Raw genomic sequence first — 14344 nt, 5'->3', positions numbered from 1 at the left:
ATGTAAGTCCACATTTTTTTTCTGGTTTTCTAGGCAGTTTGATTAGCCTGTATTTATATGGTTTCCCTGTGAGCCCCCTCTTGTATATGCTGGACTTTGAACTTTATCTGTTATGTTTTATTGATTTTTTTTTTTTTTTGTATCCTGGTCTGATCCATTTATAGCCTCTCTTATTTTGCCTATCATTAGAGATTTATTCTCCTTTAAAATTTGTTGTTGATTGTTTTAGTAGACAAACCTTGTGTTTTTCATGTAGCACTTTGAATTTTTTAAGTATGCTAGTTTTTTTTTTTTAATTAAGATAAATCTACATTTGTAATTGAGGGACTTGACAATATCCTTATGATCACAGAAGACAGTTCCTGATTTAGCTATACCAGCTTTCTTATTTCTTTAAAAAGCTAAGCTCATTCCTCATGGACTTTAGCATTGCATTTCTAAGCGGGGAATAGCTCAAGACTTATTACTCAGTCCTGCTCAAAAGTTACCTTCTCAGGAGATATTTCCTTGACTGTTCTCTCTAAATGCCTCTCCTTATGCCCAAATCACTACCTGCATACTGCTTACATAGTTTCCCTCTATATCATTTTCTGAAATTATGTATTTGTTAATGGTCTTTTCCTTATTAGAATGTAAGCTCTAAGAGGGCAAGGACTCTGCATGTTCTTCTTTACTGATATGTTGCTCCATCATAAAAATACTCCTTCGAATAACATAGTAGACACTTAGCACATGTTTAGATGAATGAAATGACAGTATGGTCTTAGGTTACTTTATGATTTTAAACCTTTTCTTTCTAGGTTATATTCTTTTATTTAATGTATGTAAAATGTGGTGTGAAAAATTTCAGCTTAAAAAACACAAGAATAAGTTTTTATGGGCACATATGTTCATAAAATCCAAGAATTCAAACCATGACTTTAAATCGGTGTATTTGTTGCTTGTGTACATAAGCATTTATCTGAAAATGAAATTAAGGTCCCATAGAGGGAAATACAACTTAACCTTAGAATCTGTTCTAACATTATTTGACGTTTTTCTCAATAAGAATGAGAAGAAAGTACAAGTGTATTGTTAGAAAGGTAGCATGCAGAAGTAGAATGGTGCTGGGTCATGATTGTGTAAATTAAGGAAATAACATGCTTCTGCATCTTCCTGGTCACCCTTTTTTCTGCTTCATAGAAAAGACCAAAAAAGATTAAATAAAAGGGTTTTTTTTTTTTCTTCTCTGTCTCATGTGAGTATTGTTTTGGTTATGCTAGTTACTAAAAATGTATATTGTATCACAATTCTCTTTTAGATAGAACCCTTTTTTTAAAATTGTAATAGATTTTAATATGGTATATGTCACCAAAAAATCAGCCATCAGAGGCTTGCAATATGAACTAAGACACATGGATATAATTGTTCTATACTTGAGAGGTTAGACTTTTTTGTTTTTTGTTTTAGTCATTGTGATGATTCTGTCCTTTTCTTGGAGTTACTCTTCTATGATACTAGTTCTCAGTTGGGGCAATTTCTTATCCCCACAACCCATACCTCTCAGGTCACATTTGGCAATATCTAGAGAGAATTTTGGTTGTCACAATTGGGTGTATTACTGGTGTTTGGTAGGTAGAGACCAAGTATGTTGCTAAATATACCTTAGTGTATAGAATAGCCCCCACAAAAAAGAAGTGTCATACCCAAAATGTTGTGTTGAAATGCTTTAATGTTATGAATATCTTTTAGTAGAAATTGGAATTCTAGAAAGTGTCATTAAATTTGATAGACCAAGCATGTTTACTGATTAGTTTCAATAGGGAGTATCCTCATACTTTATAAGCCCCACCCAAACCACATTAAAATACTTAGCGTAATCTTTAGTGTTTGTATTATTCTAAAATGGTTTCTTTTTTTCCTCCCTAATGAAAAGGATCTTGTTGGAATAACTTAGTAATTCAGGGGTAGCTGCTATTAATATTACTTAAGATATGCTGTATTGAAATCTGTCATCTCATAGAAGCAGGTGAAACCAGTTGACAAAGTCAGATGATATCCCTATCATTAAAATAAATTCTGTGAATTACTGTTTATGCTCTTTTGATGGCATTTAGACAATCTTCTTAAATTCTTTATAGAATCAGTCTAGTTTTAAGATAAAATGTGGTTGATCCCTTTTCTAGTCATAATCTGTACAGAAGCTTAGTTTGTTTTACATAAATAAATTTGTGAATTTGTATTACCCAGTCATTGTAAGTTTCTGTTTTTCCCATACTTTGAGCTTTGAAAATATATTCAAATGTATAGCAATTAACTTTAATGAGCTTAATTAGAGGGCTGTTGCAACTCCTACATTTCTCCTTTTTAGAAAGATTATCTTTTTTAATCTTAAAAGATATATTTTAATCAGTTCAAATAAAACTGAAGTTTCTCTTAAATGAAAGATACTGTAAGACATTGTTGAGTTATAAAACAAATTTGGTCTTACCATTAAATGAAATTGAAGGCTAATAGAAAACATCATGTTCAATTCTCTGGCAGATGTTTATAAGATGCATAAGGGTGTAGAGCCACAGTAAGGAATATTTGAATTCCATTTATGGAGATCCAGAAGCCTTATGTAGTTTGACATGGATAGGTTTTAAGGTGCTGCTTAGTTGTTTGGTATATCATGATAAGTGAGAGCTGAAAATTGTGGTAGGGCTATATAATGGAATGGCAAAATGCTACTTGCAAGCTTATAGGTTATCCTTGAGATGATGGGACAGTGTTGCAAGATTTTCAAAGTAGATGAAGTATAACAGGGTTTTGGAAAGTAAAGATTTTAGTAATTCCCAAGTAGTAGTATTGCAAGATTGTTTGAATTTAAGGTATGTATGTGTATGAAGGAGAGCAGTTTGGATATCTGTTAGAATAGATTAGGACCATCAGGGACTTCATTGGGGAATTTAAAAGATATTAGGAATGTATGGATTTTATAGATGCTGTGGAGTAGACTAAAGAACTTTACAGACAGTTGACTAATAAAGTATAGGAGTAGCGTTGTTAAAGACATATTTATTTATTTAGAGGGAAAGATGAGAAATTGTTATTTGAAAGCATCTCTACCATTTTTACCCACTTTGGACCAAATATTAATTTTTATGTTTTTTTTTTTAAAGTAGTACTTCAAAATAGAACTATTCATATACTTTAATGCAATTACGATCTTGTTAAGTAAAGTCTGACTAAGTAGTAATAATAACATATTCACTATAAAAAGCAAAGGAAATCTGTATAGGTTGATATGAGATCTCTGGATAGATTATAAAATTTAAGAACAAGTACATAGCAGTATTTACATAATTCCCCCGCACCCTAATCAGATAATATAAACAGTTAAATCCACTGTTATTTTGAAGGAGAGGGTTGGGGAATTATAGATATCAGCCATGCTTTTGTGTAGTGCATGTAATGAGTATGCATTGTAAAGTTGTGAATTTCGTTTGAAGTGTGCCTACTTCATCAGGTAGTTGTGATCATGTGTCTGAAACTTAGGAGAGGGAATTCGTTTTTGTTTTTTGAAGATTTTTAATTTTTGCATAGGAGAACTGGGGTGTAGGCCAGAGGTATACGTGGGTAAGAGGATTCATCAGAGACAGAGTGGGGAGTAGAGCAGGCAGATTTACTGAAATACGCTGCTAAAGGGAGCAGTGGGTGAGACAGAAGAGGTGTGCTGCACCATATGTAGGTTAGCTCTCTGGCAGGGGTTTGAACTCAGGCTGATAAGGTAGGCTGTTGTGGTGATAGCTCTGAGACTTAACCCCTGGGTCACCAGGGAGGCCCCAGGAGAGAGAATTCTTAATAACCCAGTTAGAGTAGATGTAAAATGCAAAGAGGGACAAGAATGTATTGGTAGAAATAAAGAAATAGCTTTTTTTAAATAGTATCTTTGTACATGTGTATACCTTTTTAGAAAACGATGGAGGAGAAATTTAGGCCTTTGTTTTATTGATTCGGAGTGAAAACTCAATTTCTATTTGGTATAAATGGCGTTTGTCATTGCTGCTTAAGGATGGCACTATGCTTTTACAGTAGGCAAATAACAAAAGGAAGCAATACTCCTGATTTTCCTAATCAATTTTAGTTGGTGATGACCGTCTAATCAGTTAGTACGGAATATTCTTAGACCTCCATGTGTAGTAGTTTATGCTAAATTTTTCATCAGCAATTTTAAAACAAAATTCCTTTTCTAATTTGTTAGAAATTAGTTGAAGAGGAAGGTTGGGAGTGAGCCATAGCATGTAATCCACATACAAGATACACACATATCTATAGTATACATTTTACTTATAATTAATTTTGATTTCTCTAGTATTATTAGCAGTTATTTTAGAACAGACTTATGAAATAATATCTGTCAAATATTAGTTTTTAAATATCTTTTTTCAAAGGAACTGTGCTTAATTTTAGTAGAATTTATGATTGCTTACTAGTCTGCAGTTCTGATTCAGAGGTAAATCTTTCTAAACCCTGAGCAAAGAAGAAACTATACATACACATAGTTACTATGTTTTATTTTGTAGTAAGGTGTTCATTGATACAACTAGTTCCTATGTTGTATTAAGAATATACCAGATTTTTATTGTGTATATATACAGTTGTAGAATGCATTATTTGATCTTAAACGATAGTTTCCAGTTACTTTGTTTCATTGAAAAGAAGTCTGATGAAATAAACTTTTGATTTGTTGTATTCTAAATCTTTTAAATAAGTCTTTATTTGATACATTGCCGGAAAGCTATACTTTCCACAGTTAGCTTGATTCAGTTTAAGGATTAATTTTAAATACTGGTGATAGTACTGGAAAAGTGCTATTAAAAAATAAGATTTGCTGAGATTTATTGAATTTATTCCTTAATATTTCCTTCTGTAGCTTATTTCCTATAATTGTCGATCCTTAAAATATTGTCATACCTTCTCTGGAAGAATTTTTATTGAATAAAGATATACAAGCATATGCTATTATAAGCCATGTTAAATGTCTACATGTGCATTTCAAGATAGTATGTTACTGTTATAGTAAAAAGGAGATACAACTTCTTGAATAATGTAAGTTAAATTCACTTTGGGCTTTGGAGAGTTTTCTGTTCGTGGCTGTACCTGTTCTTCCAGTTTGTCTGTATTTAGCTTTATAGCTGATTGAATCTATCTCTGTAGTTAACTATCTGGCTATGTGTAAAAGTTTCTTTAGAAAAGGGAATAGGAAGTATTCCTGTTCACAAAAGTATGTATACTATAAAATGGATAGTAATGAAATAACAGGTTTTTAATCTGACATTTTTAAAAAATTTATTTTTATTTATGCATACAAGAACTGGGGTGTAGACCAGAGGTGGGGGTTGGGATGAGAGGATTCTCCAGAGACAGTGGGAGCAGAGCAGGTGGATCTACTGAAATACACTGTTAAGGAGAGCAGCAGGCAAGACAGGAGAGGTCTTCTGTGCCATGTAGGTCAGCTCCCTGGCCGGGGAGCGAACTTGTGCTGTAGTGGTTGCTGATAGCTTCATAGTGCTGAGACGTCACCCCTTGCACCACCAAGGAGCCCCAAATCTGGCATTTCTTTAAAAAAAAATCACAATTTTCATTCCTCGTTTTTTTGAGTTTTAAATGATAGAATATGTACTATATAGAGTTTATATTTTTTAATTTATTGTGTGGCTTGAGAGTCTTGATATTATTGACGACATTTAAATTCTTTGCGTATTGCAAAGTCTATGAAAACCATTCAATAAAATAAGAAGTCATCTTTGGACATTGCATTTGGTTTACTAATTTTTATTCTTAATAGAGCCTAGTGCAGTATCATTAATCCTTTTAATGTTACTGCATGCTAAGTTTAACAACTAACTTATGTAAACATGCAGCAGTTTTTTATGCTTCTGACAAAATATAACTTAGTGTGGAAAAACAGTTGTTTTATTCACCTCTCCAAAAAAGCTAGTAGTGTCTTTCAAGTCAGTGGAATCTGGGGGAGTGGGTTCTTATACTTCTGTGATTACTTATTTCAATATGTATAGTTAAAATCATTCCAGCTCTAATCTAACTTGTTACTATGAGACCATAGGAAACCATTTCTTTCTAAATAATTTCCACATCAAAGTCAGAGAGCATACTCTTCATTTCTTATGCGGTTATTTTACATGTTAAGCTAGAAAATACATGTTAAAGTAGATAGAAATGCTATTTTAAAAAGGTTTATGTTGATATAAATTCAGCACATTTATTTAGGGTTTAATATGGTGAAATACAAAGCTACTCTTAAGAAATGTTTATTGACTTATAAAACAGAACTGTTCTGTCCATTAGTCCCAAAACATCCCCATTGTCTTAGTACTATGTTTCCATGGAAGAAAGTTTTTGCAGTTAGGATTTTAGTTTGGGGGATAAATCTGGAGCATGAAATAACAATGACAATTTGTGTTTTACCCTTAGTTTATCGGATATAGAGTGCTTCTAGTCCCAGGCATTGATGAATAGATTAATAAGACATGATATCTCTGTCAAAGAATTTATAATCACTGTACAAATACTGTGATTTATGATTATGGATGTAAGCACATCTCAATCTGTGTGACTTTTAGATTCTATGTATTCATTTAGCAACTATTTATTGAGCACCTATTATATGCTACCCTATGTTCTAGGCGTTTGGGACAATTCATTGAATAAAGACAGGATCCCTGACTTTTTAGAGACTTGCTGTCTATTGGGAATTGATAGCCAACTGTGAATATAAGCAAGTTATATAGCATGTTAAAAGATAAGTGGTATGTATGGGGAGAAAAATAGAGCAGGGAGTTCAGTGTTAAGATAGTTGTGTGTGTTAAAATTTTAAATAAGTCTTCAGGGTAAGTGATGCTTTAACAAAGCACTCCAACGAAGAGAGGGAGAATGTTCCAAAGGGAACAACTAGACCTGTTCCCTTTCAGTGTCTGGCCTATTTGAGAAAAATCGAGAGCCTTTGGAAACAGTGAGTGAGAGAGGGAGTAGAATAGTAGGATTGAGGAAAAAGAGATCATGGAAGACTTTGATAAGAACTTTGGTTTTTACTGAAAAAAGTGGCCATTGTAGGAATTGAGCATGATTTGATTAGAAGCCTGGCAACTCTTCTGGCAGCATGGGGATCTCACTCTGCAAACCATAGGGAATATGAATTTGGGAGTCTAGAAGTATCTTATACAAACCAAAATGGAATTATTCTGTTTTCACATTTAAGTACCTGGTCTTCAGAGATAGAAAAATCTTAGTGTTTTTTAAGGAACTATGGTGTAGATCAGCTTGTTGTGGCATCATTCTATTACCCTTGATTTCAATTTTCTCTGCTCTGTCAGTTTCATTCTTGTCTCTCTTCTTGTTATGTTATCCTTTGTCATTTTACTGGTTATTTTAGGAGCGTACAGAGAAACATACATTTATCATTCACCATGTGGAACTAGAGCCTGATAATATAAAAATCTACTCATGGCAATAGGAATAGGTAATCAGTTTCATTGTTTAAAAGTATAAATTGTATAAGTCTCATCTCACATTTTGCAGTTTTCTGTCCTAGAGCAGTTTATGTTTAAAGTTCCCTTTCAGTGAATGGACTTGGAGACTTTAACTTTTATTTGAGGACTGGGGAATGGACTAGATTACCAAAAGACATATACTGATGGAAAGAATTTATAGGCAGGAGACCTGAAGTTTACCTCCATTTCTCTATTGCTAAATTTGAGATTTTAATAAATCACATAACCTTTCTATGCCTCAGATTCTTCATTTGTAAAATGAAGGCTTGTAGATTAGAGCATGTCTAGTTCCTAAAATTTCATGATATTTAACTTGTTTTGGAAATGTATTATGCTCTTTTGGAGAATAAATAGAATTAATTTTTAATTTTTTTTTATGCAGGTTAATGGTGCAATGTAAGAAACCTTTAAAAGTTTCTGATGAATTAGTGCAGCAATATCAAATTAAAAATCAGTATCTTTCAGCAATAGCATCTGATACAGAACAAGAACCTAAAATTGATCCATATGCATTTGTTGAGGGAGATGAGGAATTCCTTTTTCCTGAGAAGAAAGATCGACAAAATAGTGAGAGAGAAGCTGCTAAAAAGCATAAGGTAAGAGAAAGCAAAGTACCCAAAGGATCACTGATGATTTTGTAGTACTTACGTAGAGTCTGTCTTCCTATATTTGTTTTAAATAGAACAGATTCATCATTTTAACTTTGAAAAGCATAATTTTTAATAGGCAAATCAGGTATATTATACCGAGTATGGACTTGAGATTATAGCTGTTGTGTGATAATGAAAAGATGTTTATTGTTTACTGTAAAATTTTTGGGTTGGAGAAAGAGTACATAACTATTTTTGTTAATGAGTTATAGTATGCCATGAGTAAATTACAACAGTTTTCAAAAATACAATAAAATACATATGTGACTGAATTTATAAAATACATGTTTTTGAATATGTGAGCTGAGAACTAAAGAGTGTCCCAAAATAAAATGTTATATTAATAAAATGAGGGAGATAAAAATACTTGATTACAATTTTATTTTTTTAAAGATTTTTTATTTATTTATACAAGGACTGGGGTACAGGCTAGAGACATGGGAGGGCGAGAGAATTCACCAGAGACAAGAGCGGGGACTAGAACAGGCAGATGGACTGAAGACACTGCTGAGGGCATCAGCAGGGGAGACAGGAGAGGTCTGCCAATCCATGTGGGTTTCTCCCTGGCCGGCCTGGAATCGAACCCACGCTGCAGTGGCTGTGTACAGCTTCACAGCGCTGTGCTTAACCTGCTGCGCCACCAGGAGGCCCGATTCCAATTTTAAACAAAATATTTCAGAATTTGTTAAGCACAAGAAAATTGTGTTAGATAAGCATTTTGCCTTAAAAACAAAAATGGAAATTGAAAAGTGAAAAATTGTGTAAAAGTCCTAATAATATGTTTATTACAAAGAATTCATTTCACAATGCTTTATTTAGCCTTGCTATGTGCCATATAGTTGGGAATATGAAAATTTACTTGGGAATATGAAAATTTTCCATATACTTGGGAATATGAAATTCCCGTATACTTTGGAATATGAAAATTTTGTATACTTGGGAATATGAAAACATGAGTAGCTGGGAAGGCTACAGACATTGTAGAGCAAACATGAACTTTGATTCTGGTTGAAATCCCAGGTCCTACTACTTTTTAGTTGTATTTCCTGGGTTATATTTAAAATGGTTTCTTTTAAACACTGCAGGGAAGGTTATGGAGGGGGATCTAAACAGGAGAGGGAAGAGCACAAGGGACTATGGTGATGGAACACGGGTGAATTGGTGATGGGAATTGTATGGGGACCTACACCTGGTTCGAGAAAGTACACATTGTACAAAAAGGAAGAATGATGTAAAATATATGTAATAAATAAATAGATTTTGTTGTTAGATTATAGATTTCAGTCTAAAATGTATTATTGTTTGCAGATAGAAGATGGACCATCCAGTGTAACAGTGTTGTCACATGAAGAAGATGCTATGTCATTGTTTAGTCCTTCTGTCAAGCAAGGTAAACCTTTTGTTCCTAAACGAAATGTTGCATTCTAGAATTGTTCCTTCAAACTAATCTCATATTAAACTTTTGTGTGTCTTTTTACATAATTCTTGTTTCATTGAAAGGGATGGTCTTAAAATGATGGATGTATTTTTACTGTCTTATGCTGGGAGAAGCAAGTTCAGGTGATAGAAATTCTGCTATGAATTGTTGAAGCTTCTTTATTACAAATAAAAACACTTCTCATCTGAATGAGAAGACTGGGTGAAATGATCGCTTGAAGTCCTCTTAGATCTAAAAACTCAGTTTAAAATTTAGACTTTACTGTAATTTCTTTTTGTCCTTTCTTCCCTCCCTCCCCCCCCCCCCCCACACACACACACACTTGGTAACTGTTGCTGAGGTTACTAATTTCACAAAAACTTCCTGAGCATATGTTGTGTGTAGACACTGTTCTTTGGTGTGGGCATATAGGCCCAAGTGTATGGCTTATGCTCCTTGTAAATGCAGTAGAGACAACAGTATATTAGTTCTTTTTGTAAAATCCAATCTAATGGAGGCAAATGAAGTCATCATTTGGAATCTGTTTGTTAGGGACATAGTTTTTTTTCTAGTATTTGTAGTAAATAGAGTCAGGTGTTGAACAATCAAAAATAAGAAAAAAAAAAGACCCTTTGTATAAAGAGGGAGATGATCTTTTTGAAATAAATTTACTGGTTGTTGGACCTTTGTAGCTTGGTGAAGTAACAATTTGGATTTGCTGACCTGTTTACTTACCCTAGAATATAGGGAATGTATAATTTGCCTTCTTGAGCCTATGATATGGACCGTCTGTCACACTTTGGAACATCTTTTGAGGTAGAGGTTAGAAACCTTGGCTTTTAATAAGTACCGTAGATGATTTTTCCATACTCAGAAGTTTTAGAGGTATTGCTTTACTGAATCTTTAGAAGTGACATGTATAGGCACTAGGAAGGTAATTCATATCTTTCTGAGCCTGCTATTTCAAGTCATTTGGCTTTCAGAGGCTAATTTGAAATGTTATGCACCATATTACAATTTTTTTTCTTGTGTGGTGATATAAAGGAGTTGAACTTTCACTTTTTATTTGTATATTTCCTTAAGTAATTACATAGTTTTCCCCTAAACTGATGGGCAAAAGGAAAATAAGACTCTAGAACTGAAACGAAGTTTAACTAAGATAGTATTTATTGAGTATTTAAATGCCTTGCACTGGGCAAAGTACTTTACCTATATTTTGTCATATACAATTTTTCCCATTACTGAAGCTCAAAGAGATTAAGTAACTGACACAGGGTAATGCTGTTTTTTGGAGTTGAGGTTCAAATTAACAGTCTGTCTGACTCAAGAAGCTAGAATGCTTAATTAATACACGTGCTTCCTTTATATTTCAGAAAGATAGAAAAATAACAAATGTGTCTCCATATTTAATTCTATTGTCCTAATGGTGCTTAAAGTTTTATTTGATAGATGTTCATGTAGTGTGCTTACCTATGTGAGAGATTATATAGCCTTTGGTTTATTTTCTGTACTTTCTGTGGAAAGTTATAATTTTATGGGAAGCATTTATAGATGTTAACCACTACAATTTCTTACTGCATAATGCCTTTATAAGCTAGTTGTATATTCTAACTTAAATAAAATACTACTTATTTGGTCAGTAGCAGAGTTTTTCATTTTGTTTTTCTGATTGACATAAATAGATGCTCCACGCCCTGCTAATCATGCCCGTCCTCCATCAACTAGTTTGATTTATGACTCAGACCTGGCTGTTTCTTATACTGACCTGGATAATCTCTTCAATTCTGATGAAGATGAACTAACAGTGAGTATCCTAGTAGTGATTGAGATTTCCTTGATTTTTTGTTTTCCTTGATTTTATACATTTTCTAGCCCTCTTTACCCCTCTATGTGTGACTTGAAAACAATGGTTTAGCCTTGAGTGATAGGAAATATTTTGAAATAAAATTTCATTGTTTTTGTTCAAAAAATCATTTGAGCAGTGTTGTCATAGTGTCATTTAGAAACTCTGAGGGTTTTTTTTCTTTTGTTTATATGTTTAAAGGACATGTATGATTAAGCTTTTAATTTGAATTCTACCATATGTTCTTTTTCTGCAATCCTAGGAAGCTGAATTGTTTTCCTATTCTTTCATATTCTATTTTGAGAAATGACCCTGGAATCAACTATTGTAGAGAATCTATAAGTAATTAACATTAAAATTATATGCCTTGTCAATATTAAGAATATTACTTTTGAATTTGTTTGGCATCACAGCTATTACTATAAGACAGCAACATGATAATGAAAGAGGAAGAAAAATGTTTAATCTTTAATACCCATTTGTAGAGAAAGGTGAAGATAAAAGAAATTAAAGCTTAAAATGAGATCCACCAGAATGTTAAGTCTTTAACAAATTAATGAATTGGTGCTACATTATAAAAGGGAATTCCTTTTTTTGGCTGCATAAAGGTAACTTGGAAACTTCTGTAGCACATTTGGTCTTTCTTGTTCTATATATTTTGAATCCTCTGTCAACAAATGTATATATGTATTTTTATGTGTATACATATATACATACACATGCACATTTGTGTCTTCAATTAACTGGCAAATATAGCTATAATAAACTTTTACTCTGTATCCCATAATATAGTATATTTTAGGGTATCATTTATTAGGCAAATAATGCTTTGGTATTTATACTTTCTCTGCTCCCATTCATACATATGCTGTGGTTCTTCTAAGGTAAAAAGATTTTAATCAGAATTTAGTCTGTTTATTTATGACTAAGTGGCTAACGGGAAACATAGAGCCAAGTTGTTAGCTCTAAAAACTTTGGTGACATATTGGAGTTGTACGACTTGGTTTAATCAATGTATTGAAACTTGTTTTTTGTTAGAGTCTCTATTGCTTTGTCTTAAAGTCTTTCTGAAGTTTGTGTTTAGTATCACCTGTTGTTGCATTTTTGCAGAGGTAAGGAGATTATTAAAACATAGTGAAAGTATAAACAGTTCAGAGAGGCAATTGATTATATAGGAAACATTAATGTCTTTTTTTAAGGGGACAGATGCTTTATGAGTATCTTTTACTAGGAAGCAATTGTGACATTAATTACAAACCCTTACACAGTTTTTCTTTCCTTTTTTTAAAATAGACTTTAAGTGGTAGATTGGTTATTCTTCTGTGTCTTGAAATTATTGGTAATTTTCTTTAGAGGAACTCTTCCCAAATTCACAGAAATTTTGAGGATTATCAAATGAACAGAAAAACTAATATGGCGTCAGTGATTGCATAAAAATACATCTTTAAGCTCAATCTAATGTGTATTTGGCTCTTGCACAAATTCAAAATACAACTTTTGATAAATGGGTTGTGCTTCTAAATTACATTTGTATGGTTAACTATCTCGAGATGACATTGGATGTAAATTTTCAGATAAATGTGTTTTTTTTAAATAGCCTGGATCAAAAAAATCAGCGAATGGATCAGATGATAAATCCAGCTGTAAGGAATCAAAGACAGGAAATCTGGATCCATTATCTTGCATAAGTAAGATTTATAAATCTGTACTTTAAATAAATTTGCACACTTAATCTGCATGAAGTCCCCACCCCTTTGTTTCAAACACAGATTGACTTCTTTTTAGTCTTATGTTGTAATGTATGTTTTATTAAATATAGGTACTGCAGATCTTCATAAAATGTATCCTACACCACCATCATTGGAACAACACATTATGGGATTTTCCCCAATGAATATGAATAATAAAGAATATGGAAGTATGGATACAACACCTGGAGGAACTATTCTAGAAGGAAATAGTTCTAGTATAACAGCACAATTCAGAATTGAGGTTGATGAAGGATTCTGTAGCCCTAAACCTTCTGAAATTAAGGTAAGTATTTTATTTTTCTAGAAAAATAATTTACTTCACATATTTTCTTAGGGAATTTTAGTTTGTTGCTATCACAATAATCCTTTCATTGTGATTCTGAAAATTGGTACTATTGAGAATGTAATAAAGAAAATAATAAAGTTATACTTGCCTTTTATTATTTTATTTTAAAAAGAGGAACAAAGAACTAGAGTCAGTTGCATATCTTTTTTCCCCTGAAAGATAAGATATTGAGTGCCACGGTCTTTATATTGTAGGATTTTTCTTATGTCTATAAACCTGAAAATTGTCAAGTTCTGGTGGGATGTTCCATGTTTGCACCTCTAAAAACTCTACCAAGTCAATGTCTGCCTCCTATCAAATTGCCTGAAGAGTGTATTTATCGTCAGAGTTGGACTGTTGGAAAATTGGAATTACTTCCTTCAGGACCTGCAATGCCATTCATCAAAGAGGGGTATGATTTAGATATATGTTCCAATATAGCTTATAAATACTTATCTAGTTCTTAATTTTTCTTATAGTGTTACCTAGTATGCTGGTATCTGGAAAAAAATGATACTGGTTTTTGAATGCTTTAAAAGTTTTCTGATTAATAGATTATAATGGTATTAGTTGGGTATGGATAAACTAGTGATAAACTTAAGCCTATTATGCTTTGATTATTTGTCTTCAGAAACACCTTTTATTCTAACATGTAAACACCTTATGTTCCAAAATTCTAAATCTGTCCCACTGTACTTTTCCATATTTCATACATTTCTTACATTTTAGTATCTCTGAAATTGGGGTTTCTTATACTTGGTAGCATCTTGAAATTGCTTTTGTCCCTTTTTACATGTAAGCATCTCTAAAGTCAGCATTTAAAAAA

General features: G+C 32.7%; 1 protein-coding gene across 1 annotated transcript in view; it reads left to right on the top strand.

The window, feature by feature from the left end:
• Positions 1–14344, top strand: part of MED13 (mediator complex subunit 13) — a gene marked incomplete at both ends in the record, with an annotated part of 90395 nt that overhangs the window by 45491 nt on the left and 30560 nt on the right. The window contains 6 exons of the mRNA XM_084238229.1: positions 7915–8128; positions 9491–9572; positions 11282–11403; positions 13040–13130; positions 13262–13476; positions 13734–13930. Coding sequence (XP_084094355.1) covers positions 7915–8128; positions 9491–9572; positions 11282–11403; positions 13040–13130; positions 13262–13476; positions 13734–13930 — 921 coding nt within the window. The remainder of the gene's footprint in view (positions 1–7914; positions 8129–9490; positions 9573–11281; positions 11404–13039; positions 13131–13261; positions 13477–13733; positions 13931–14344) is intronic.

This window comes from Talpa europaea (genome assembly GCF_964194135.1).
Source record: "Talpa europaea genome assembly, chromosome: 7".
Lineage (NCBI taxonomy): Eukaryota > Metazoa > Chordata > Mammalia > Eulipotyphla > Talpidae > Talpa > Talpa europaea.
This window is presented reverse-complemented; position numbering and strand designations above follow the sequence as displayed.